Source organism: Macrobrachium rosenbergii, chromosome 14 (assembly GCF_040412425.1).
Source record: "Macrobrachium rosenbergii isolate ZJJX-2024 chromosome 14, ASM4041242v1, whole genome shotgun sequence".
Classification (NCBI taxonomy): Eukaryota; Metazoa; Arthropoda; class Malacostraca; order Decapoda; family Palaemonidae; genus Macrobrachium; species Macrobrachium rosenbergii.
In genome coordinates, this window is record NC_089754.1 from 32,390,948 (window position 1) to 32,417,383 (window position 26,436).

The 26,436-nt window shown below is 35.8% G+C and overlaps 1 protein-coding gene across 3 annotated transcripts in view; it reads left to right on the top strand.

The window, feature by feature from the left end:
• Window positions 1-1,057: 1,057 nt before the first annotated feature.
• The window catches only part of Nep3 (Neprilysin 3), a 113,794-nt gene continuing 88,415 nt past the window's right edge, over window positions 1,058-26,436 (top strand). The window contains exon 1 of one of the 3 annotated variants that reach the window (XM_067116288.1): window positions 1,058-1,519. In XM_067116288.1, the coding sequence (XP_066972389.1) occupies window positions 1,508-1,519 (12 nt within the window). In that variant the 5' untranslated portion in view covers window positions 1,058-1,507. The remainder of the gene's footprint in view (window positions 1,520-26,436) is intronic. The other 2 variants (XM_067116285.1, XM_067116287.1) reach the window with 2 other exon arrangements.

Sequence of the window (26,436 nt, forward strand, 5' to 3'; positions counted from 1 at the left end):
GTCCCTTTTTAAAACATTTTGTTAATCAAAAGTTCTTGACGAAAAGGGCAAACTGGCCCACCTAATGTGTTTTAACCCGTAGGCGTGTTTGGTGTAGGTCTAAGAACAAATGCCGGCTCAAATATTTACCTTGTTCCAACCCACGCGTCCTTTTGTGATACCTTACAACAAGAAAACAAAACACGTTTGTGTTTTTGTTTCCCGCGATGTAAATAATGTAAAATATCTATATAATGACGCAGCTGTTGTTTTGTGGCGGGCTGAAATAAGCTAATTAATGTCATGGATATTTTTTATATATTGCAGGTAAGTTTGTTGCCGTCAGACCGGGTTGAGTTACCGGTTTTGGAAGAGTCATTTTTCAAATTCACCGGTTTGAATATCACCCAGAATTTGAGGCTTCTTGTTTAATAAAATACGTCTTAATCGACGACAGTTAGAGGCTGTCAGCCCCGGTTGAGTTATCGGTTTTGGAAGCTTCATTTTTAAATTTCCCGGTTGAGGAATTTTCCAGAATTTGAAGATTTTCGCTTAATAAAGTACGTCTTAATCGACACCAATGAGAGGCTTTTTAAGATAGTTTTTCCCGGCAGTTTACAGAGAGAGAGAGAGAGAGAGAGAGAGAGAGAGAGAGAGAGAGAGAGAGCCGGGTGTCATGACAACTGTCAAGTGGAGCAACAAGCGACGGAGCTTGCGCGCATGGAGGCGGCCGGTTGAGGAACTCAAGTTGCCAGATTGTCGCTTTTGGCGATCGTCGTTCTCCTCCGATATTCGCGTTGTTTGTCCGTTGCCGAAACGGACAAACAACGCTACAGGAAAGAATCAATTGCTCGGGAAAATTCTTCCCGGTGCGGGGAAATAAATGCAGCCGGGATGAGGAATAATGAGGAAAGTCAGAGTCGGTCTTTATCGACCGAGGGGAGTCACATCACGAAACGTTGCTCTCTCTCTCTCTTTCTGCGTCAGCATGGGGTGAACGAAAGGCGGGGTGGGGAAGGGGGAGTGATGAGATGAGGGAGGAGGGTGAGAGAGAGATAGAGAGTGGGGGAAAATAGGCAATTGGGGGAGGAGGATGTAGCAGGCACATCTACCTTACCAACCCACCACTACCATGTCTCTTTCTCTCTCCCTCTCTCTTTCTCTCTCTCTCTCTCTCTCCCAGCCTCTCACACTGGTTCCCTCTCTCTCTCAGTCGCCCTCTAACTCTTTTTCTCAGCCAGTTCCCCTCTGAACGTTGTAAAGTGCAGAGGCAGGGCTGGTCTGACCGAAGGCAGCCATCATGCCATACCAGTAGAGAGAAAAAGAGAAAGAAAAAAGGTGTCCTGAGTGCTCCATTTCGATCTTTCGCTCCCCTTGTGTCTGTTGGTGCTAAAAAACAGTAAGGATTTAACATATGTTATTGCAGATACGGTATATATATAATATTTTTTTCTAGAGCGGGTGTTGGTCTAAATAAACTGTTCGGCTGAGGCGAAAACAAGAGGTCTTTCTTATCTTGTGGTACAAGATGATGACAGAGGTAAGCTTTTTTATAAGAACTCTTTCCCTCTCTCTCTCTCTCTATTGGGTTATTTGTGTTAAACAGAGATAATTCCTTCTAGATATTGCTGTGAGAATTGTCTTTCCCGGCTTTTTATAATTTTATGATTTTTATATTCTTGGATTCTTGTCATGTCTTAGACCTAATGCTTGTAAACAAGCAATTCAGGATTCATTATTGATCTTGTACCTGATCTATGTAAAGAAAGAAGACTGCCCTAGTAATTGTACATATAGTAAATTATATAGCTCATAATATTGATAATCTGAAAGATTTAAGGCTAATGTCTTCCATACGGTACGTACCCGGCATATCGTTTAAATGCCACCACGAAACGGTACGAGTAACTTTACGAATGTTGCCGGTACCTGTTGGTTAAGAATGAGTGTTATGCGTTGCATTGTATATAGTATCTGTACAGTATATAATAATATGTATGTAAGCTGTCAGGAAGTTTAGCATTATATTTATTTCATCTTTATATATATATATATATATATATATATATATATATATATATATATATATATATATATATATATATATACAGTATATATATAACCAGAAGGGCACTGTCAAATGGTTTCTTAGCAGGTTTCTTAAAGGGCATGAAACTGCTAATCCCAAGTCCATGTTCTTGATACAGCAGACGCTGATACCCATTGACAGGTGGATGAACCAGTGGGCGTTAGGTCAGGAGCGCTCCACGACCTAGCAAACAAGTTAGACGCGGTACCACTTACCCACGGCATCCAATTGGCCAATTTCACCTTCCAAATGTAGCCGAAAATATTGTCAGCAGAGCGTCAGTACGATATGAATCTCGATCTAGGAACCTCCGTTTTTAAAAGACTGACTGGAAACCGATAGTCTCTACCTTTTAGGAACTCTCCCCCCCCTCCCCCACCATCATGAGGGGAAGAAAAAGGCGTATGATATTGAAAAAAACGTGTAATATTGCTGCACCGGTTAACTTGTAAATGATGTTATTGAAACTGACCACGCAGTCATCTCGTCGACCCATCCAAGCATTTTCACCTTAAAGGGTTTAATACAGGTTTTCGAAATATCTGAAAGACTGTTATTCTTTATATATATATATATATATATATATATATATATATATATATATATATATATATATATATACATATATACTGTATAACATCTGTGTGCGTGCGCGTATGTTTGTAAGTTAATGACTACTCAATCTTAGGCCTATTTTTGTATTTCTCAGTTTATGTTAGAAACACTTTATTTAGTGTGATATTGTTGAATGGATGGAAGGCAAGTCTCGAAATTTCTGTGAATAACCACAGAGTAAATAATACTGTATATCTGTTGAACTGTTTAAAAGTGTTGAACGTTAAGGGAATATAACGTCTTCAAAATAGCTAATGAACGATAAGGAGGCAAGAGTAAGCATGAGTCCTTGGTAATATTATACTAGTGAAAAAATTGGCAGGGAATGGTACTAATAGTACTAATAATCCAGCAAGTAATAGTAGTACTATTCCTTAGAAACTGGTGCACAAAATTCTAACGTGTTTTTTATTCTAAAATACGTTTTGTCTCCAAACTAGATTCAGTGGTGTATAGGGCGCACATTTCGCATATAATTGCAAAATTACAGCAGTTTGTAATGCACTGAATAATTTTTAGGAGGTTGTTGTATACACACATATATATATGTACATATATACTGTATATGTGTGTGTGTGTGTGTGTGTAGAAAGTGCTAGGAGTGAAAAAGGTGACTTAGAAACGTAGGATAACTGTAGTACAAGAGGTATTGGAAAGAAATGGCCTCAATTTCCGTTAGTTGCAAGAGTGTGTCCAAGTTATAGATGGTTGTTACAGGTTGTTAGACTATACTAATGGTGTTTAATACTCTTGATATTTTGAAAGCTTCCGTCACTCGGGAATCATCCATTATCCGATGAATCAATCGTGAATCTGTGTACTCAGCTTGGATGAACTGTCAGACGGATTAGATTTGACAGGTGATTTTATTTTTTAAATCTTATTTTTCATGCAAAATCGAGTTACAGAGCGTTGCCTGATGTTTGCAGATTTGCCAAAGGATGTTTTTTTTTATAGGATTTTGTTATTTGAAATGACGGCTTATTCTGGGTTAAGTCTTCTGTTCTAAGCAAAGACTGAAGGCTTGTTGTGACATCGGGCGTTTTCCGTAAGCCTATATTAGGCTAACTTTATTTACGCAAAGACTTAAGGCTTAATTCTTATTGTGTCCTCGGGCTTTTCACGTACATTAGGCTGAATATTGTTCAACAAAGGCATAAGGCTTATTGTGTTATCGGGCGTTTTATGTATATCAGACTAACTGTTATTTCACAAAGACTTAAGGCTGATTGTTTCTCCGGGCGTTTTACGTATATTAGGCTAACTTTATTTTCACGAAGACTTTAGGCTTATTACACTAACTATATATTTTCATCAAGACTTAAGGCCTGTTGTCCCATCTGGCGTTTTACGTAGGCCTATATTAGGGTAACTTTATTTTCACCAAGACTTAAGGCCCATTGTCTCATCTGGCGTTTTACGTAGGCCTATATTAGGCAAACTTTATTTTCACAAAGATTTTAGGTGTAGTCATTTTTTTAATATTACTGTTTTTGTCGCGTACAAATTCATTTCTGTTTTAAGGTCATAATATTTTATTGACTGCATTTATTCGTAGCTGCGTAATATCTTGTGTATTCACTGGCAGGCGTTTAAAGCAGTTATCATCATTATTCTCTAATGATAATTATTGTTATGGGGCTTCCTGGTACTATTAATATCATTATTATCATAGATATAAATTTTGTTGTAATTGTAGAGTCTAAATTTTGTTTATTATGTCCTTTGTAGAATTGAAATGTATTTAATATTCCTGTATTAGTGTTGCCGAATATGAGTGTCCCTTTTACCAATTAGTACATTAATAATTATTTATTTTAAAATTATATCATTAATAATTATTTATTTTGATTAGTATATTATTGGCAATTATTTATTTGAATCGGTATATTATTAATAGTTACTTATATATTTGAATTATGTTATTAATTAATGTTTATTTATTTTGATATATTAATAGTAATAATTTATTTTTATTAATAAATTAATGATTATTTATTTCAATATATTTCAATACATCATTAATTATATTATATTATTATTGACTATTTTTAATTAACATGTTAATAATTTATCTTAATTATATAATACTTATTTAATTAAATGAATATATTAATACATATTTAATTAAATGAATATATTAATATTTATATATTATAAATGTTATATGATATGATATTTTATTTTGATGATTTTATTAATAGTTATTTATTTGTTTTAATTAATATATATTTATATTTAATTAATATATATTTATTTGTATATTTTAATTAATATATAATGAACAATTATGTATCTCAATTAATATATCAGTAACAATATATAATTTATTTAAATTGTATAAACGTATCCTCACCAAAACATTCAACCTTTTTTCAAAAGACTCCATCGTCCATCGTTCACGATTTTGAATATTATATGAATAAATAAATAAATAAATAGATACAGATCTTTCGCGAAGCGCTCTTTAGGGCGACAACGCCGTATATTAGCCATACGGCCTTGGCTCTTATTGATTGGGCTACAAAGTAAGCATTGTCTGCAGTCTACTAAGCATTGTTTGCAGGCTAGACTGCCTAGCCTGGGGTGGAGGGAAAGTATGTCAGGGTCCAGAGGAAGTCGGTTTACGTCAGGGCGTATTTTACAGTAACACCTCAACTTTGCAGACTTGCGTACTCATCGGCTACCTTATTACGATTAGCCCTGCTTTTCCCAGTGCTGCCATTTGGGATGAGATTAATTTGCTTATATATCTCCTCAAGTTGAATTCAGTGAGTGAACTGCAGGTTACGTTAGGGCAGGAACTATGCGGCGTCGCTGTTAACTGAAAGGTATCTAGGAAATATTCTAGTGCAGGCTGTTATACGGCGTCTTCGTTACTCATCTGGCTTTTGTTACTTACCAGACAGGCCGGAAGGATCCCAAAAGTGTCTTTTAAGTTGGAATGTTACTGCATTAGTGTTTGCACGGTATGTTTTTGTGTGTGTGTGTGTGTAGTCTATGATTTTAGGTTGTAAGTGTTGGTGTGTATCGCTGTGTATGTGTAAACTTTGATTTCTAGGATTATAAAAGGGAATGTTTGTGTTTGAATAGTTTGTAAGCGAGAGTTATTGAATGTATGTGTGCTTGTTTGTGTGTGTGCCTGTAGTCCATAATTTAAGGTTGTAAGTGTTAGTGTGTATTTCTGTATGCATGTGTATGCTATGACTCAAGGTATATGGGAGGGTGTGTTTGTGTTTGCATGACTGTGTAGCAGTTTTTTTTAATTATTTATTTAATTACTTATCACCTTTTTGTTTCGTATATACAAATATATATATATATATATATATATATATATATATATATATATATATATATATATATATATATATATTTCTGACTCACATCAGGATCGAACCCAGGTATTTCAGTTGAAAGACAAGGGCGCTACCAACTGACCCACACGTCATATATGACTTGTGTTAGTCAGTTGGTAGCGTCCTAGCCTTTCAGTTGAAAGACCTGGGTTCGATTCCGATGTGAGTCAGAAATTAAATATATATATAATATATATATATATATATATATATATATATATATATATATATATATATATATATATATACATACACATACACATACATACATACATTTATATGAAGCCACTCGACCCTGCAAACCAAAAGCATTAATTGTTTACAAACAAGGAGGCGGAACTCACCTCCATCCACACTTATTCTTACCGACATCATACCTTTAAGAGATGCTTATCGAGGAGAATGTAATTCGGAGAACCACGAATTGTGTCAGAGTCTCGTCATGTTGACGAAAAACCTCTCGGAAATGGTGTGTGATAACTGATAAGGAAGCTTAGTATGTTGGATGTTTTTCTTTATCTGATGTGTGTTTTGTATATCAGGGGTAATTGTCTAGCAGCATTCCCCCACCCCCTATCTGTTTATGTTTTCATAACTAATAGTCTTCTCCTGAATTTTATATACCATAAGACTACTAGTGAGTCGAAACTACTTCGGTGTAATGTTGAACAAATATAATCAACGCAATGTATATGTTTTTTTGTGTGTGTATTTTTTTTGTGTCAGAGATACCTATCTAGCAACAGCCTCCACCCCTCCAATATGTTTATGTTTTCTTAAATAATAATTTTGTTCTAGATTTTGTAATATAAGTCAATCAAACCTCTTTCAATATAATATTAAATAAATACAATCAACCTTAACACAATGGTATTACACCTACATGCATTTATATATGTATGGATATACGTAGGTTTTCACTAAAATAAAAAAAAGGGCAAAGATTTCCTCCAATGTAATTGCATCCAGGGCTCGCTGGATTCCAGACCTCGCCTGCTGCTGGATTTCACTGCAAGTGTCACCGGCTGGAATTGCGTCCTGTCCGCTGGAAACCTGGATTCCACTCGCTTTCCAGAGGTGGTGAATCTGAGCACAACATTCGTGAGGTTTTCATTAAGGTTCCGGATGCCTTCTATCGGATGCCTTCTGTCTGATGACTTCTATTGGATGCCTTCTGTCGGATGTCTTATGTCGGATGCCATCTATCGGATGACTTCTATTCGATGCATGCTGTCGGATGCCGTCTATCGGGTGTTTTTTGTCGGATGCCTTCTGTCGGGTGTCTTCTATCGGATGCCTTCTGTCGGATGCCTTCTATACTATGCCTTTGTCGGATGACTTCTGTCGGGTATCTTCTATGGGATACCTTCTGTCAGATATCTTCAGTGGGATGCCTTCTACTGGATATCTTCTATGGGATGCCTTCTACCGGATAACTTTTGCTGGATGCCTATATTGGATAACTTCTGTTGGATGCCTTCTATCGGATGCCTTCTATTGGAGGTCTGTTAGGTGATTTCTATCGGATGCCTTTTATCGGAGGCCTTTCGGATGCCTTCTATCGGATGGTTTTCATTGGATGCCTTCTATCGGAAGTCTTCTACTGGACGACTTCTGTCGGATGCCTTCTATCGGATGCAATCTGTGGGATGCCTTCTATCGGATGTTTTCTTTCGGATGCCTTCTATCAGATGCCGTCTATCGGGCTGTGTCTCAGTTTAAGATAGGCCTACGGGCTTAAGAATTATTAGGCTCATTCGAAGTACAAGGTAAGGCTTACGGGCTTAAGAATTATTAGGGTCATTCGAAGTACAAGGTATGCCTCGACTATAGGCCTATAGTTTTCTGACATCAACAGAATGCGTCAACATTTGAAAATTACAAATAAAAAATGAAATATATTTTCAAACTAGATGTACCAGCTGTATGTATCAAGCTATGTCGATTGAACCCGAGATATTAGAAAGAAGAAAAATCACTCAAAATCTGTATGTATATACTACGCGTATATCATAAATAAACGAGAATATATTAAATATTCTTACGTAATATAGAAAAAAACATAATTCCCCATAACTGTGATACGCACGGGTAACTACAAAGGTTAAATTGAGACGTAAAGAATTCTAAGGTCTAATTTTTTCGAATGGGTAGAAAATTCTAGTTTTAGTCACCTCTCGGTTTGTGTGTGTGAGAGAGAGAGAGAGAGAGAGAGAGAGAGAGAGAGAGAGAGAGAGAGAGAGAGTTGAGGTCGGAGGAGAGGGAATTGAAACCTAATCGAAACATCGAGAAACACTTCAGAAGCTTAAGCAAAGCTTCAGAGAAGGATTTAGAAACTTAATCGAATCTGAGAGAGAGAGAGAGAGAGAGAGAGAGAGAGAGAGAGAGAGAGACACTCGAACTATTTTAGATCTGTTTCCATTAAGTACTGAAGGATTTGGAAGCTTAGTCGGAGCTGAGAGAGAGAGAGAGAGAGAGAAAGAGAGAGAGAGAGGGCGCTTTCTCATTGCTGTACCACACGTCTGATGTAGCTCAACCCTTAAACTCAACACTTCTCGAAAAGTAGACTATAATTCATGTAACATATAACTAAAAAAAAAACAAAAAACACTGAACACTAACCAACGAAACAACGAACCAGATTACCCGGCAGCCCTTCACCATCACACAAACCAGGTAACAAAGAGTCACAAACAACAATGACATTTACAAATAAGATTTTTTGGAAAGATATCGTCTGTCATCTCCCAGATGGAGACGGTCGCTTTTGGAAACGGTCCAAGAAGAAATAATTCTTCATTTTCCATTTATTCATTCATTCGTTTTCCATTCATCCATTCATCGGGATTCTGTATCGTGATAACGATGAAGAATGGCGTCATTCTCATACTAAGTAACTTCGGAAGATAATATAGAGAGTGAAAGATATAGATGATGTGGCTGCGGGATAAAATACGTATACACACGCACATGTATATATATATATATATATATATATATATATATATATATATATATATATATATATATATATATATATATATATATATATTACACACATTTTACATATATATACATGTATATATGCACATACATATATAAAAAATTATATATATACATGTATGTATATATACTTACATATCCGTTTATGTGTGATGTATGCACTCGTTTGTTATGTGTAGGTGAGAGAGAGAGAGAGGCATTGAATTTCCTTGTAGTCGACTGCAAAAAAAAAAAAAATGCCCAACCTGTTCTAGCGAGCAGGATCCACGAAAAATAATCTCTTGACGCGGGAAGTAGTGTCTTGTTCTAAATCCCTTGTGTTTTTATTATTATTATTATTATTATTATTATTATTATTATTATTATTATTCCAAAAACTAAAGATGTAACGTGTAAAGAAACATAAATAAATAGACTTCCAAGCATTCAGTTTGGTATGACAGTTTCTTAGGCCTACGTATATCAGCATCCAAAACAGTTTTTACAGTAACTGGGATAAAGCAGGCAGTGGTACAGCCTACCGGCCCGTATGACCTCATGACATCTGAGATGAAGCAACTGTTGTAAAAAACGAACAACATGCGCATTATTCATCGGGTTTTGTTTGTTCGTAAATCTGCCTGGCGTTTAACAGGGATGCGTAAATGCTTAACAACGAGTTGTGAAATAATTAAAATGTCATTGGTAATTACATATAGATTTTATGAAGACGGTGCAAGCATTTATTTTAGCGGCGGTTGAATCCAGATCTCAAAAACAGTTTTTGTTGTCAATTCCTGAACTGAACTAAATTCGACCCTTTTTAGGAAAATTTGTCACAGATTATAATTTCAGTCCCGACCAGAATATAACAGGGAAAATCCTACTGTTATTGGATTTAAAATCCCTTGGTCCATGTCCAAATACGGCCATATTTAACATGTTACCACAATGATAATATCTGTAGGCGTACTTATCTAATAATTTAAGGATCTGTCTAGACGTGCTTGTAGTCTGCTTGTCTGTCTATCTCTAAGGGATGCTGTTGCCAGTTAATGCCAGTTAATTTATATTATATATATATATATATATATATATATATATATATATATATATATATATATATTATTCAGAAGGTGAACGCTATTCATAAGTAACAAGCTCACCTCAGGGGCTACTGACTGAAATTCTAGCTTCCAGAGAATATGGTGTCCATTTGAAAGAACGAACAAGAGGTACTAGGAAGTACAGAAAGAAGAGATCAGTTATAAGAAAAAAAAAATTACCGAATTAATAAATGAATAGATCAAGTTGTAAAGTAGACTATTAAAATACAAGGAGAATTGTTTTAGGGTAGTAATGCGTTGCATCTTCGCTTGAACTTTCGAGGTTCCAGTTGCCCAACATCCTCAGCACTTCTCCATGTTGAAGAGCGAGGTAGAAAAAGTTAAGTATACCTTATTTTAACCAGACCACTGAGCTGATTAACAGCTCTCCTAGAGAGGGCTGGCCCGAAGGATTAAGACTTATTTTACGTGGCTAAGAACCAATTGGTTACCTAGCAACGGGACCTACAGCTTATTTTGGAATCCGACCCACATTATGCCGAGAAATGAATTTCTATCACCAGAAATAAATTCCTCTAGTTCGTCATTGGCCGGCCGGAGACTCGAACTCGGGCCTAGCAGAGTGCTAGCCGAGAACTCTACCGACCCTCCCAACGAGGAACTATAGCGAGGTAGAATTGGCATATATACGAGTATATATATATATACTGTATATATATATATATATATATATATATATATATATATATATATATATATATATATATATATATATGTATGTATGTATGTATGTACACACACACACAGCCATTGTCTCATTTGCGTAACTTAACGAGAGTAATCGTTGAATGAACTACAACGAGCGAATTGTTTTGCCTTCCCTCGACCTAGAAGGGAGGTCTTTATTCAGAAGTTGAGCGCAGCGGAAGCAGAGATATGATTATAAATGCTTTTTCTGCTTTATATTATGAACGATGTACTTAATTAAATATACAAACACACACGTACACACATACACACACATACATATACATACGGATATATTAACACGCGAGCACGTGTTTAACTGAAATAAATTTATGATTCACATAAGGATCGAAGCCAGGTCTCTCAAATAAAAGACAAGGTCAGTTGTTAACGCCGTTGCCTTTCATTTGAGAGACCTCGGGTTCGATCCCGATGTGAGTCCGAAATTTAGATATATAATATATTTACATATCTATATGTATATTATACAGTATATATATATATATATATATATATATATATATATATATATATATGCACTTATATATATTTATATATCTATGTATATGTATATTATATATACATATATATATATATTATTTATATATGAAAGAAAATTTATGAAACGTCTTGAATGTATCAATACACCGTTACTTTATATGCACCTTCAAGATGCTTCATCCCGCAGACGAACAAAATAATATAAATGATGCTGCCTGAGCAAGACTGACCAAACGCCTTGAGGCAGGAGGTAGAAGGCATCACCACAGATGCTGACGTCACGCTTTTGACATCACAGTGACGTCACAATACCCAATCCGTGAGATCGGGTGTGGCAATGCGCTTACATGTTTTTTTTTTTAATCCGGAAAATATATGAATTGGAACCATGCCTTGTTTGGCTTTTCATTAGAGTTAAAGTGTTTTGTTCCAGGCATATTTTATCTCTCTCTCTCTCTCTCTCTCTCTCTCTCTCTCTCTCTCTCTCTCTCTCTCTCTCTCTCTCTCTCTCTCAGCATTTGACACCAGAATGAGTAACTTGTGTAGGCTATGCCTCTTTCGGCTATTCATTTTAAGTTAAATTGTTCCATTTCAAGCATCTTTAAACTAGAAAGGCTGTCGTCTCTCTCTCTCTCTCTCTCTCTCTCTCTCTCTCTCTCTCTCTCTCTCAAATGAGAGAGAGGTAACGTGTACCTGCCTTTTTTGGCTGTCAATAAACATAAATTGTTAAGTTTCAGGCATTTACTAAACGGAAAGCAGTCTCTCTCTCTCTCTCTCTCTCTCTCTCTCTCTCTCTCTCTCTCTCTCTCTCTCTCTCTCTCGCAACATTTGACACCAGGATGAGTAACGTGAAGCATTGCGTAAGAGACTGGATTCCGCTCAGTTTCTTTGTTAGTGCAGTGTCACTGAATTCATTGTCCTTTTTTTTTCTTTTGTTATTTTTTTATTGTCATTATAAACATCATCATCATTATCATGTCCTTTTCGTGTTGTTTATTAATTATTATTATTATTATTATTATTATTCAAAATATTGAGGTGAAGAGGAGTTTGTAAAATTCCATGATGGTGTCATAGGGTCATTTGGGAGTGCTTGTTGGTATAGGAAGGTAGAATAGGAAAAGGGAATAAAAGCAGTAAATGGGTAGGATGAGGCAATGTCAAGTTTAGTGAAGGCAAAACGAGCTTATTTGATTTGCAATTGCATGACAGAAGAGAAGATAATGTACAGATACATAACTGTTTGCAGGAGGAAAAAGTTGGAAGTCAATATGAGCAATGGTGAGGAAACTAGGACGATGGACTAGTTGACGTTGATATGAGTGATGAAAGAATGAAAGCAGTTGGTTCTTATAGGTATAAATATAACAGGAATAGTAGCTGTATATACGCAAGATTAGAAAGAGACCTGTTGTGTCGTTGAAGGCCAGGATAGGAATGAATGGAGGGAATGTTGAGCCAAGTCTACATTGTGGAAGTAAAATGTGGATGGTGAAGGCGAATGAAAGAAAGAATTTGAAGAATATGAAGGTGTTACAATGAACTGTTTAAGTTGTATATAAGGTGTAAGAATAAAAGAAAAGGGGAAGAAATTTGGAGATACAGAGAAGACTTAGAAAGTGATTCATATGTGGCATTTAAAGAGGTACTAGAAAGGAAGGGCCTTAATATCCGGGAAGCTTGAGAGTCAGTGGGTTGTTGAGAGAGAGAGAGAGAGAGAGAGAGAGAGAGAGAGAGAGAGAGAGAGAGAGGGGAAGCCATCAGTTAAATAATTAATTAATGCTAACACCAGAAAACAATAAAATCGACATTTGCTTCAATAAGTTCTTAAAAGTCTATAAAATAATATTATTAAACCTAATTAAATCCCTAAAATTAATGTTAGTCCTTCAGACCTCAACAGTCAAATCATCCCCAAATCTTCCGCTGAATTCTTCAATGACCTTTGACCGTGGTACACCTGAAATATGACTTTTTTTTTTTTTTTTTTTTAGTATTATACACATTTGGTTCATCATGTCATTTTGTCTCTGGATCCAGCACCCATTAAAGGAAATGTCATAATTTTGGTAAGCATGACATAGAGGTTACACAGGTTATACAAGGTCATGAAGGGGTAGCCTCCTGGCCAGGGCAGGTATGAGAGGTCCCCCTCCTCCTATCCCCGCCAATCGGGTACCGCCCTTGGCCCCCAAAAGATACACATACACATATTTCTCCCGAGGAAATAGAACCCCTTGTTTCGTCCGTTAAAGGGGAGGCTACAAGACCTCGCTCGGACCGGGCTCTCTCTCTCTCTCTCTCTCTCTCTCTCTCTCTCTCTCTCTCTCTCTCTCTCTCTCTCTCTCTCTTTTCGTCTATAAATAGCATCGCTCTCTTCTTTCATTTCCAGTCTGTCTAGAGTCTCTCTCTCTCTCTCTCTCTCTCTCTCTCTCTCTCTCTCTCTCTCTCTCTCTCTCTCTCTTTTGTCATGTGAATAGTCTGTCAGTTGTATAAGTTTCTTTCTCTTGGTCTGTCAATAGATCCTCTCTCTCTCTCTCTCTCTCTCTCTCTCTGTCTCTCTCTCTCTCTCTCTCTCTCTCTCTCTCTCTCTCTCTCTCTCTCTCTCTCTCTCTCACTTGGTGTATGAATGGTCTGTCTCTCGTATAACTTTCTGTCTCTTGGTTTGTAAATAGATTCTCTCTCTCTCTCTCTCTAATTGACTGTTCTCCTCCTAGGCAATGAATGGCTTCTCTCTTCGTCCTTTTCTCCTTGACTTTCTCTCCTCTTCTCTGTTAAAAGTCCTCTCTCTCTCTCTCTCTCTCTCTCTCTCTCTCTCTCTCTCTCTCTCTCTCTCTCTTGTTATAGGAATAGTCTCTCAATTGTATAAGTTTCTTTCTCTTGGTCTGTCAATAGATCCTCTCTCTCTCTCTCTCTCTCTCTCTCTCTCTCTCTCTCTCTCTCTCTCTCTCTCTCTCTCTCTCTCTCTCTCTCCCCCTTATTCTCCGACACTTTCCGGGACCATAAATAGCATCTGGCATTCCTTTTGGAACACCCCATCCATCTACTGTCCAGAGTCAGTGGCGCCTTTCTCTGCTGATCAGAGAATCTAGAGGTATAGCAGAAGGTTTAAAGGTCACTGCAGGAGTCTTCAAATCCTTCTTCTTCTTTCCAGTTTAACCCCTAGTCGGGGTCGGTGGTTTTTATAACCTTTCAGTGTTATTAATCTCTTTCTATTTGTTTAAGTGTTCTTCTCCATAATCCCTAGTCGGGGTCGCTGTTTTTTTATAACCTTTCAGTATTATAAATCTCTTTTTATTTGTTAAAATCTGTGTTTATTTTATTCATCCCTGGTGGATGCGTAATAATAAAATATCATTTAATCGTTTACATAGGTTTATCATTGTTGTTAATTATATACGATGATTAGTATCAAAACAACTGCTTCCTGAGCATAAGGCCTACAAGGGAAGTCACAAGTGTTTGTATATACAGTACATATGTACATAGGACTATTTTCCAAATAGGATACACCTTCATAAGTTCGTGTGTATGTACGTATGTGCATAAGTCCATTTTTCCAAACAGCACCCAACTTTATTACTTCTTGCTTGCTCTGTGACTTTCTCCGTCTTTGTGAAAGCGGTTGGAATGTCCTATGAGTAAAAACGTGACTGTGGAAAGTTAGAATGACTTAGAATAACGCTTGGGAGGTCAGGGGAACAGAACAATTTTCTAAAAGTTACGGACGACAGTACGGAGGCACCTCACGCGGTGCACTGTAGGCATTACCTGAGGTTCTGCACAGCGTCCCTTCGGCCCGTATCTGCAACCCCTTTCATTCCTCTCACTGTACCACCCTTCATATTCTTTCTCCCATCTTACTTTCCTCACCACTCTCCTAACAACTGTTTCATGGTGCGACTGCGAGGTTTTCCTCCTGTTACACCTGTCAACCCTTCTTTACTCTCAGTTTCCCTTTTAGCGCTGAATGACATCATCACAGGTCCCAGCGACTGGCCTTTGGCCGAAATTTTATATTCCAGTTCCAGTTCCAAGTCGGTACGGGAGGTTTCCGTGAGATCTAGAGGGAAAACACTATTAGAAGGAATAGCATATAATATTTAGTTCGTGAATTATTTAATTCTTTAGCGAGTGGCTTCTACAAACAGATATTCAAGATTAATAATCAACCGTGTTTTATTAGCTACGTAATTCTAAACAAAAGTAAAGAAAATCAAAATAAAAAACAAACAGGAAGACACATATAAAATTCTTCTCTTTCTTCTTCTTCTCTGTTTAATCTCTAGTAGGGGTCGCTGTTTCTTGCACCTTTTCAGTTTTATTAATTTCAATTTTTTTAATCCTATTTTGTTCTTATTCAGCCCTAGATTACCCTACTCTCATTTTACCTGGACATAAACACGATAATCCGTATTTCCTATGCATCTAAATCGGACTCTAAATATTATATAGAGTCCGATTTAGATACATAGGAAATAAGGATTATCGTGTTTAGGTCCAAGTAAAATGAGAGTAGGTTAATCTAGGGCTGAATAAGAAGAAAATAGGAATTAAAAAACTGAAATTAATAAAACTGAAAAGGTGTAAGAAACAGCGACCCCTACTAGAGATTAAACAGAGAAGAAGGAGAAGAATGTTATATGTGTTTTCCTGTTTATTTGTTTGTTTTTATTTTGATTTTCTTTTCTTGTTTTGTTTAGAATTACGTAGATAATAAAACAAGATTGATTGTTAATCTTGAATATCTGTTTGTGGAAACCACTCGCTAAAGAATGAAATAATTCACGATCTTTCACTATAAAAAGAAAAACGTGTTAATGAGAGAGAGAGAGAGAGTATATCGTAATCACAAGCAAATGAACGCATAAGGCCTCGTTAAATAACGCAAAGAAAAGATATCGGAAAACGGTTCACTTTTTCATAATTTCAACTCCAATAAACTAACGGGAATTTCTGCATAAACGATGGCCTATATTCCTTGTATCAGAGAGAGAGAGAGAGAGAGAGAGAGAGAGAGAAAGAGCTGTAATATGTTTGAGTATGACACTTGAAAATGGATTTGTAACTCACTGTCAAAGAAAGAGAAACAATTGTATAATATTTGTACTTAGAAAATACATATATGTATCTGGTATCCAGTAACGTTGTGCGTGTGTGTATGTATGCGTGCGTGTGTGTGTGAGAGAGAGAGACCCGTATAATATTTGTACCCCAGAAACACACGTGAATATGGGGCCCACGATACAGTACCAAAGAGAGAGAGAGAGAAGAAAGAGAGAGAGAAAGACCCGTATATTATTTGTACCCCAGAAACACACGTGAATATAGGACCCAGGATACAGTGCCAAAGAGAGAGAGAGAAAGAGAGAGAAAGAGCGTGTGTTTTAATAACAGGTGGTACATGACTCAGGATATATAAAAAAATGTTTACTGCTTAACGCAGTGACCTAAATAGGTTCATAATTCGTAACACGGATTATTGATTTCTTCCAGTGAATATACGTTTATGTGTAAAGGGCACACTTTGCAAACACGTGGGGTATATATTCAGGTGTATGCAAATGAAGAGACAGGTAAATCAATAAAGCCCTTATAACTATCAGTGGCAGTTGAATCTGATGATGGTAAAGGTATATTTCATGAATATGTTGAATGAAGTTATTGAAATAAAAAGGACATTTATTTATATATAACTGATTAGAAAATAGTCTTAAATCTTGTTGGTAGAGGTGTTGAATAAAGGTGTTCAAAAGTTTTAAAATATCTGGTTTGATTTATATAGAAATAAATAAACAACCTTGAATCTTGCTTAAATTACTGTAGTTGCTGTAGCATACTAATTATAATACAAATCCCTCAATACAAAGTCGTTTGTAAATTTGCATTTATATAAAAATTCAAAATTGCCAATCTTGCCTAAAGAAAATTCTCTTCACAACCAAGGCAATGTACATAAACAACTCAAAAGCAAGCTAGCTCTGAAATTTATAACCTAATATGAGCCACCTAGAGAGAGAGAGAGAGAGAGAGAGAGAGACCAGTACAATGTTTGTGCCCCAGAAACACACGTAAATCTGGAACCCTGGATTCGCTACCAAAAGGAGAGAGAGAGAGAGAGAGAGAGAGAGAGAGAGAGCCATTTAATGAAATGGAAATCAGTCACATTTATATCAGCGAATAGTTTTCCACCTCACGAAGGTTTCCCAACGAGGCGGGGGAGACGCCCTTTGAAAGGGCTTAGCTATGCCGCTAATTTCCATTGTTAATAGTGGTTCCTGACGCCGTCTGACGTCGTAAATTTTCGGGGCTGGTCTCTGCAGGAACGGAATTGGCCCCCTGAAATACGAGAGTGACTCTTTCCTAGGTCGCTTTTGCTCGTAACATTTCGTGTGGGCGTGAATTTTGTCAACGAGCGAATTGGGCTCGTGGTGAGTTCTTGCTTTGCCAAGAGTAAATTCTATTTTTATTTGTTATTTCTATATATTTATATTTATTAATATATTTATTTTTATTTTGTGAATTTTGTCAACGGGCGAATTGGGCTCGTGGTGAGTTTTGCCTTGCCAAGAGTAAATTCTATTTATTTTTATTTGTTATTTCTATTTATTTATATTTATTAATGTATTTATTTTTATTTTGTGAATTTTGTCAACGAGCAAACTGGTCTCGTGGTGAGTTCTTGTTTCGCCGAGAGTAAATTATATTTATTTTTATTACATTATTTATTTATATTTATTATACATTTATTTTTATTTTATATTTATTTCTCCAAGTGTGGAAATGCGTTGATGGCATCAGTCGTCACATAAATTTCTATTGAAAACTATTTAAATAAAAGTCAGCTTCAGATGCAGTCTTTTGTAAATGTTTTTATCGATCGTGGAAGACTTGTACTCGGAGCTAGATAAAGATTTATTGAATCTAAGTCTTGATCAACTTTAGGAATGCAATCGGCTTGCCAAAAGATGGCTCCCACCTTCCTTACTGTTACTGTTATAACAAAATGTTTAATGTTATGAATTTATATATCAGTTCTTCTCTAGGATTATTATTATTATTATTATTATTATTATTATTATTATTATTATTATTATTATTATTATTATTATTATTACCTAGATGAACCCCATTCTTTTGGAAAAAGTCCACCAAAGGGGCCATTGACTTGAAATTCAAGCTTCTAAAGAATATGATGGTGTTCGTTAGAATGAAGTAACAGAAGGTAATGGGAAATACAGAAAGAAGGGATCACTTATTAAAAAAGAAAAAATAAATTAACAAATTAGTGAAAAATAGAAAAAAATTTAAGTAAATTATTAAAATACAATGAGAATTGTATAAGGGCAGTAATGCTTGGCATCTTTGCTTGAACTTTTGAAGTTCCAATTGCACGACATTCTCACGGGAGACTGTTTTGGTAAAAATTATATACACCGTGATAACTTAGCCCTTTGCTGACCTAGGTGGCTTGACCTATCAGCAGCAAATATTAAATTAGATCATATTTCTTGAGGCAGGCATAGAATATTATGCATAAGCTTAGCTAATTGTGTCACAGCTGTAAGTGACCTATAATCTTGTTCCAGGAGTCACTGGTGAAGATGACTGAGGAGTTACTAGGTCAGAATTGTAGCAAAACCACTTGAAATTTATTTATGCAAATTAGGATACAGCCTGCATCTAGAAAACAAGATACATTTATGTAACTTCACAGCGTAAACTCGAAAGATGACCAGAGACAGACAGTGTGTGAATCGTATTGAGATTTGACAGTGAATAAACTCAGTTTCATTTGAGCTTTATTTTTGCAAATTAAGATATAGAGTGTACCTATAAAACAAGGTTCATTTACGTAGTTTCGCAGCGTAAATTCAAAAGATGACGAGAGACAGACAAAAGTACAAATTTTACTGAGATTTGTTAGTGAATAAACTCAGTTTCCCACTGAGATCTCCGTCCATTCCAGCTTTGTTCAGACTCATCAGCTAAATCCCGGTCACACATCAACAACAGGCAGACCACTTAGCTAAATTGCTGCCAAACCTGGGGGGGGGGGCAACTCCCGTTCCCCTCCCACTCTCACACCACCTTACCAAATGTTTGGGCAAAGGGGAGAATAGTTTGAAACCTCGGTTCACCTGTCAAGACTTTGAGAACTGAATACTACGTAGAAGCGGTGTTACGCTTTTGTTTCGTATTGTGCGAGTACATTGAAGTGAATTTAACTACTACAGTTGTACTTATATAAAATTTATTTATTTTTCCTCTAATTACCATAATAACGGGACATTAACAGGGTAGAGTTTTTATATAACAGAATTATTATTTCATGCATACAGGCAGGTTAAAAGAACAAAAACTGTGCTTGAACATTTCAAAGCAATACAGTTAATTTCTGGTACCTTTCTTAACTATATTTCTACACGTCTTATGAGTCAATTTAGGTAGGTAATTACGAAGTGTCTTCTTTATTGTAATTTGTTAAGGTATATAAATGCAGAAATTAAGAACAAGACGCATTTCAGCCAGAGCGAAACGCCCAAGAACCTTTACTGTTGACGATGTACTGAAATGCAATTTCCAACAAGATGAAAATAATTGTCCTTGCCTCCAAATGACCACAAACACATACGCAGATGTAATTAAATTTATGTATAAGTACTGAGCGTTATCTCACATGCAAATTACCTACGTTCATACCTGTTAATTAACTCATTTTTTAAAATATTAAACCCGACATCGTCTCCTGAACTAATAAACGCAGTTTCTGTTGCTCTGCCTTCACGCGTAAATCCCAGGCATTTCTGCCGCACGGCAATGGAGACGGTTCGTTAATCCCTTGGCAAATCGTGACCAGGCCATGGGGGTTAAATCCCCCCAACCCGCTCTTCCCCAAATACTCCTCCCCCCCCCCTTCCCCGTTCCTTCAGGTGATAGCATAGGCAGCTATGTTAGTGGAGCATTGATCTTATGCTGCACGGCACTGGGTGTAATATTGGTGCTAGGGCAGACACCCCGTTTGGTTGATTTTTTAGTTAAATTGAGTTATTCAGTTATTTATTTAATAATTAATTAATTAATTAATTAATTAATTAACTTATTTATTTATTAACTTCTTTATTTATTTATTTATTTATTTATTTATTTATTTATTATCTTTATCAATAGTTGTATTTTTCCTCTATTGCCCTGAATGTAACTTTCTCTTCTCAGTCATATTTTTTATTTTATAAATAATTTTAATATCCTTAAGCGTCTTGATAATTGAATGACAAGGACCATACATATAGATATGCACGTTTACAAAGATATTAAGCCACGGCTTAATAATTCCAGAAGGGAATTAGCCTATTTTTTATGTATGAATAATAGAATCAGAGATATCGAACATGTTAAATTATATATATATATACAGTATATATATAATTTTCGTTGAAAGCAATTGCCGTAGTGGCATCAATAAGTTTCTTGCAGGTATCTTCATACCGTCTGAGTTTTTTCTGATCCTCGTTCGTCAATTTCTGGTGAAAAATACGCAGACTTCCTTCTTCCATTTATTGATTTTTGTCATGAAACAGCTGTTTCATGACAAAACTCAATAAATGGAAGAAGGAAGTCTGCGTATTTTCCACCAGAAACTGACGAACGAGAATCAGAAAAAACTCAGACAGTATGAAGATACCTGCAAGCAACTTATTGATGCCACTAAGGCAATTGCTCTCAACGAAAATTGTGTAAGAAAAAATCTATGCCTAAAAGTATATATATATATATATATATATATATATATATATATATATATATATATATATATATATATATATATATATATATATATATACATACATACATACATACATACATACATACATACATACATACATACATACATACACACATAGGCTACATACATTCGTGCACATATCTTCTCTTCTAACAATAATTGGTCTTTGAACCTAACTAAACTAAGCAAGGACATACCCGTAACAAGTTAAAAAACAAATGTACAGAATAGGAACATGATACCTGTGTGAGGGATGGAATTGCATGAAACGTGTGCATCTATGGTGTGCATCTGCTCATGAACGTGCGTTGTTACCTAGCAAAGGTCTGTGGGGGAACTGTTTGTCAAGATAGTGGTTTTGTATACTTGAGAGTTACTTATTATTCTCTCTCTATTTCTCTCTCTGTCTGTCTCTCTCTCTCTCTCTCCCCCTCTCTCTTCATTTTTTGTCTGTATGTTTTAACCTTGGAGGGAGGTTAATGAGGCATTTTCTCTCTCTCTCTCTCTCTCTCTCTCTCTCTCTCTCTCTCTCTCCCCATTCTTTTTTACCCCTCTATGTTTTAATCTTTGAGGGAGGTCAATCAAGTATTTCTCTCTCTCTCTCTCTCTCTCTCTCTCTCTCTCTCTCTCTCTCTCTCTCTTTGCGAGAGTCACTACTGGTTCACATTTTAAGTAAGAGTGTTATGGATATTCAGACAAAATATTGTTTGAGTAGTATCACTTTGTGTTATTAAAAAAGATTAATTTTATTGAAAGCAACATTAAAAATAATATTAAATTTTTAATATTCGCTTTCATTGTAGTATTATTAACGATGATATTAAATACCAGAAATAATTGTTAAAAGCGAAAATAAAAATTTCCCCGCTTAAGTTCATTTACATTAATCTGTTTACGATTTGGTCCGAAATGTTGTTATTCAGGCCAGTTCAGGAACTGCGTGACGTCAGCAACGTTGCGCCCTCCTTTATATAAGATTTTCATTTAACTGGATCTCAGCATTTTCACTCAATTTTATTTTGGAGTCGAAAGTAAGGTTGAGTGAGATTTTCTCGGTAATATTTTGTGAAGTATGAAAGACTTTGTGTATAATATTTGATCTTTAATTTTGTGTCGCCTTTGTGGTTTTACTTTTTATTTATATCTTTCTTGGAATGTTTTATCCCATTTGAATCTCCCTTCGGACGTAATCTGTATCATACGAGGTAGATGAAATGTATGTACAATATTTATTATCTCTGAAATTTTGTGTCATCTTTGTTGTTTTATTTTTTATTTAAATCTTTCTTTAAATGGTTTAACCAGTTACAAATCTATCTTCCTATGTAATCTATATCATACAAGATAGATAAACAAACATATAGAACTCAATCTGTAAATATCTTTAGGAGTCTATGTACAGTATGAATTGTGAAATTTATCTTTTGATTTAAATCTTTCTTGAAATGATTTACATAACCCATTCTGAATCTATCTTTCTATGTAACGTATATCATACAAGATAGATAAAAAAAAAATATATAGAACTCAACCTGTAAATATCTGTACTAGTTTGTTACATTATTTATATCCGAAATTTGTGCCACCTTTGAAATTTATCTTTTGATTTAAATCTTTCTTGAAATGATTTAACCAATTTTGAATCCACTCTTTGGGCGTAATCTTTATTATACGAGATAGATAATTTAACCAATTCCAAATCTATCTTCCTATGTAATCTATACCATAGGAGATAACAAAACAAAAAATATATAGATCTCAACCTGTGCAAATTTCACTCTGTATATCGAATAAGCCTTTAGGACCCTAGACTCCTATTCTCACAAACCTTCGCATCCTGGACTTCCTTTGACGTCATGTTTTGGATCTGCCTCGGATTTACCCAGATTTCCCCCGGGGGCGTCGGGAGAATCATCGCCTTTACCTTTTTCATTTATTATTTTTGTTTTTTATCTCGTGATTTCGCCCTCTCAGATCAAGGTGATGGTTACGAGGGATCACGGCCGTGTTTTCTTTACTTCGATCAAGATGATCCGCTTTCGCGAATCCTGACTCTGATTCTGTCTCCCTTGGGTGAGTCCTATTCCCATTCTTTCCCCTAGGTGATTCCTGTTCCCATTCTTTCCCCTGGGTGAGTCTTGTCTTTGATTCTGTCCCCACCTTGGTGAGTCCTGCCTCTGATTAACAGTCATCAGTGATTCTCGTCCCTTGTTTTCTTCCACTATGCGTATCCTGCCTCTGATTTTTTCCACTTTGCCTCTGAATTTCTACTCCCAGGGGAGTCCTACAGTTCTCTGGGTGAGTCCTGCTTGTGATTCTTTCCCCTCCGGTGATTCCTGCTTTTAATCTTTTCCTCTCGGTGACTCCTGCCTCAAATTTTCCTACCATAGTGAGTCTTCCTCTGCTATTCTACTGTCGGTGAGTTTTGCTCTCAGATATCCACCCTTCCGTAAGTCTTCCTCTTTGATAACCTCCTGTCGGTGAGTCTCACCCCCATGATATTCTCTCCTAGGCGAGTCTTCCTCTGATATTGTCCTATCTTAATACCCACCCCATCGGTGAGTCTTCTTATCAAATATTCTCCCTACCCCGAGTCTTTCTCTGCCATACTTTCCTGTCGGCGAATCTTACCCCCCTGCAATACTTTCCTGTCGATGAATCTTACCCCCGTAATATTCTCAATTAGGTGATTCTTCCTGATATTGTCCTATCGGTGAGTCTTGCTCTCTTAATATCCACTCCGTCGATGAGTCTTCTTATCAGATATTCTCCGTACCCCCGAGTCTTTCTCTGCAATACTTTCCTGTCGGTGAATCTTAACCCCCCTGCAATACTTTCCTGTCGGTGAATCTTACCCCCGTGGTATTCTGTATTAGGTGATTCTTCCTCTGATATATCCTATCGGTTAGTCTGGCTCTCTTAATATCCACCCCGTTGGTGAGTCTTCTTATCAGATATTCTCCCTTTCCCGAGTCTTTCTCTGTAATAGTTTCTAATATTTTCCTGATATTCTCCCTTGGTGAGCCTTACTTCTAATTTTAGACGTTAGCCTGCGAGACTAGGCATTTAGTTCACTAGCTTCATAATGGGTGATTGCGCAGACATTTATTGCGGGTATGCTCTAGGAATAATAAACTGTTTCAGACAGGCTCATATTTATGGCGTTACAAACAAAACGGAAGACTTATCGATTTATTATGTCATTCATCTGGCGTTAGAGTGACATGGTGAAAAATTTAGATGCCTTCATTCTTGATATATTTGGTAAATGAGTTAGTTGTGCGATCTGGATGTTGGATGAGGAACATATATTAAAGAATATGATGGGGATAAGCCTTCTCTCTCTCTCTCTCTCTCTCTCTCTCATTTCACACAACAGCACACTTAGGAAAAGACAGCATTCGAAGTTAACCAACCCAAATTATGAACAACTTATCCCCAAGAACTGAAATCACGCAGTTCAAGAAAAAACGAAATGACATTTGAAACTAAACAAGCGATATACAGCTGACACGTGAAAGGTGTCCGCCCGACTGACTGGCGGACTTACTGAGAGGCCGATAAGCGGACCTCCCAAAAATAAACCCGGATGATGATGATGAATGATGAATGATGAATGGACTAGTCATTTACACCTGCTCGTGGAATATGCTGTGGCCATGACCTGAAAATGTGTTGCATCCTGGCTATCGAATTTATTGGTGTTTTGAATCGGTCTCTTGGTGTTCTTGAATGCTGGTGTATAAATATTCATACACTCACGCCCGCACATGTACACACACGCACACACACACACATATATATTATATATATATATATATATATATATATATACTGTATATATGTATTTCTTTATTTATTTATTTACGTTGTGTTATGCCATATGCCACGGAGTAGCTATTTTGTAACAAAGTTATTTTATAAAACAATAAACATTAACTACGTAATTCTAGATCATTTCTCTTTTGGTTAATGTACTTGGTATATAAACTTGACAACCATTTAATATGAAAAAATACTAATATCCCTTCGCAGCATAAAAAAAAAAAATTAGTATTAAAATATCACATCAAAGTTAGCGAGTAAATATATCAGATCTTTAGTGATCTGTCATCCGTGAACATTTCTACACAAATACACCAGGTAATTTCTGTCTAACTGCGTACCTGTCTGTCATCGTAATCTTTCTGTCCGTCTGCTAATAATTTGACCGTTAGGTGTTCATATCTGTTTTGAAGTTTTGAAAGTAATTGGAACAAGAAGAGTATATGGTTGCCAGATGTACGGTTTAGAGCAGAATCTTTAACTGGGCCGAGAGCCTTCCTTCAGCTTAAGTGTTGCTTCTTATTCATTTGAGGAAATGAAGAAAGAATAATTATTGCAGTGTCTTATTAAGTATATGTGGAAATTAAGGTCACTGGAGCAGCCTCTAATATTAGAAGTATTTGACAAGGAGTGCTTAAGCATTTATATAGATACACACATATATATGTATATATATACATATATGTATATATATATAGATATATAGAAATATACATATGTATATGTATATTTCCATATATATATATATATATATATATATATATATATATATATATATATATATATATATATATATATATATATCCATATATATATATATATGCATATATGTGTGTGTGTAGGCTATATATATATAAATGGTTAAGCACTCCTTGTCAAATACTTCTGATATTAGAGGCTGCTCCAGTAACCTTAATTTCCACATATACTTGATAAGACACTGAAATAATTATGCTTTCTTAATTTCCTCAAATAAATAAGAAGCAACACTGCAGTCGAATTTGGTTTAATTACAAAATGAAGTTTATATTTTGTAGTAATTTATTTTCGCTTGTCCTTAATTTTTTGGGTGAATTATTTTTATCGCTAAGATTTAATTCTTGTGCCCCTCGTATGGTTTCTTTCAAGTCAATGGCCCCTGTAGGATTGTTCCACATGAATAGGCTTTATCTTCTGAAAAATATTAATAATAATAATAATAATAATAATAATAATAATAATAATAATAATAATAATAATAATAAAAAATCTGTGTTTTTTCCGTTTCTATAAGTTTTAAGTTTAGTCTTATTTCATTTGCCTCCCTTATTGTTCTTTTTCCATTCTCACTTTCATCATTCCATTACATCTTACTCTGACGATCATTTTTCCTGCTTACTCATTTTTCCAAAAAGGATTTCCAATGCGCTTTCTGTAACTTATAACCACATGCTTTTGACTTTCTCTTTCTCACACACGTGAACGGACTCTCTCTCTCTCTCTCTC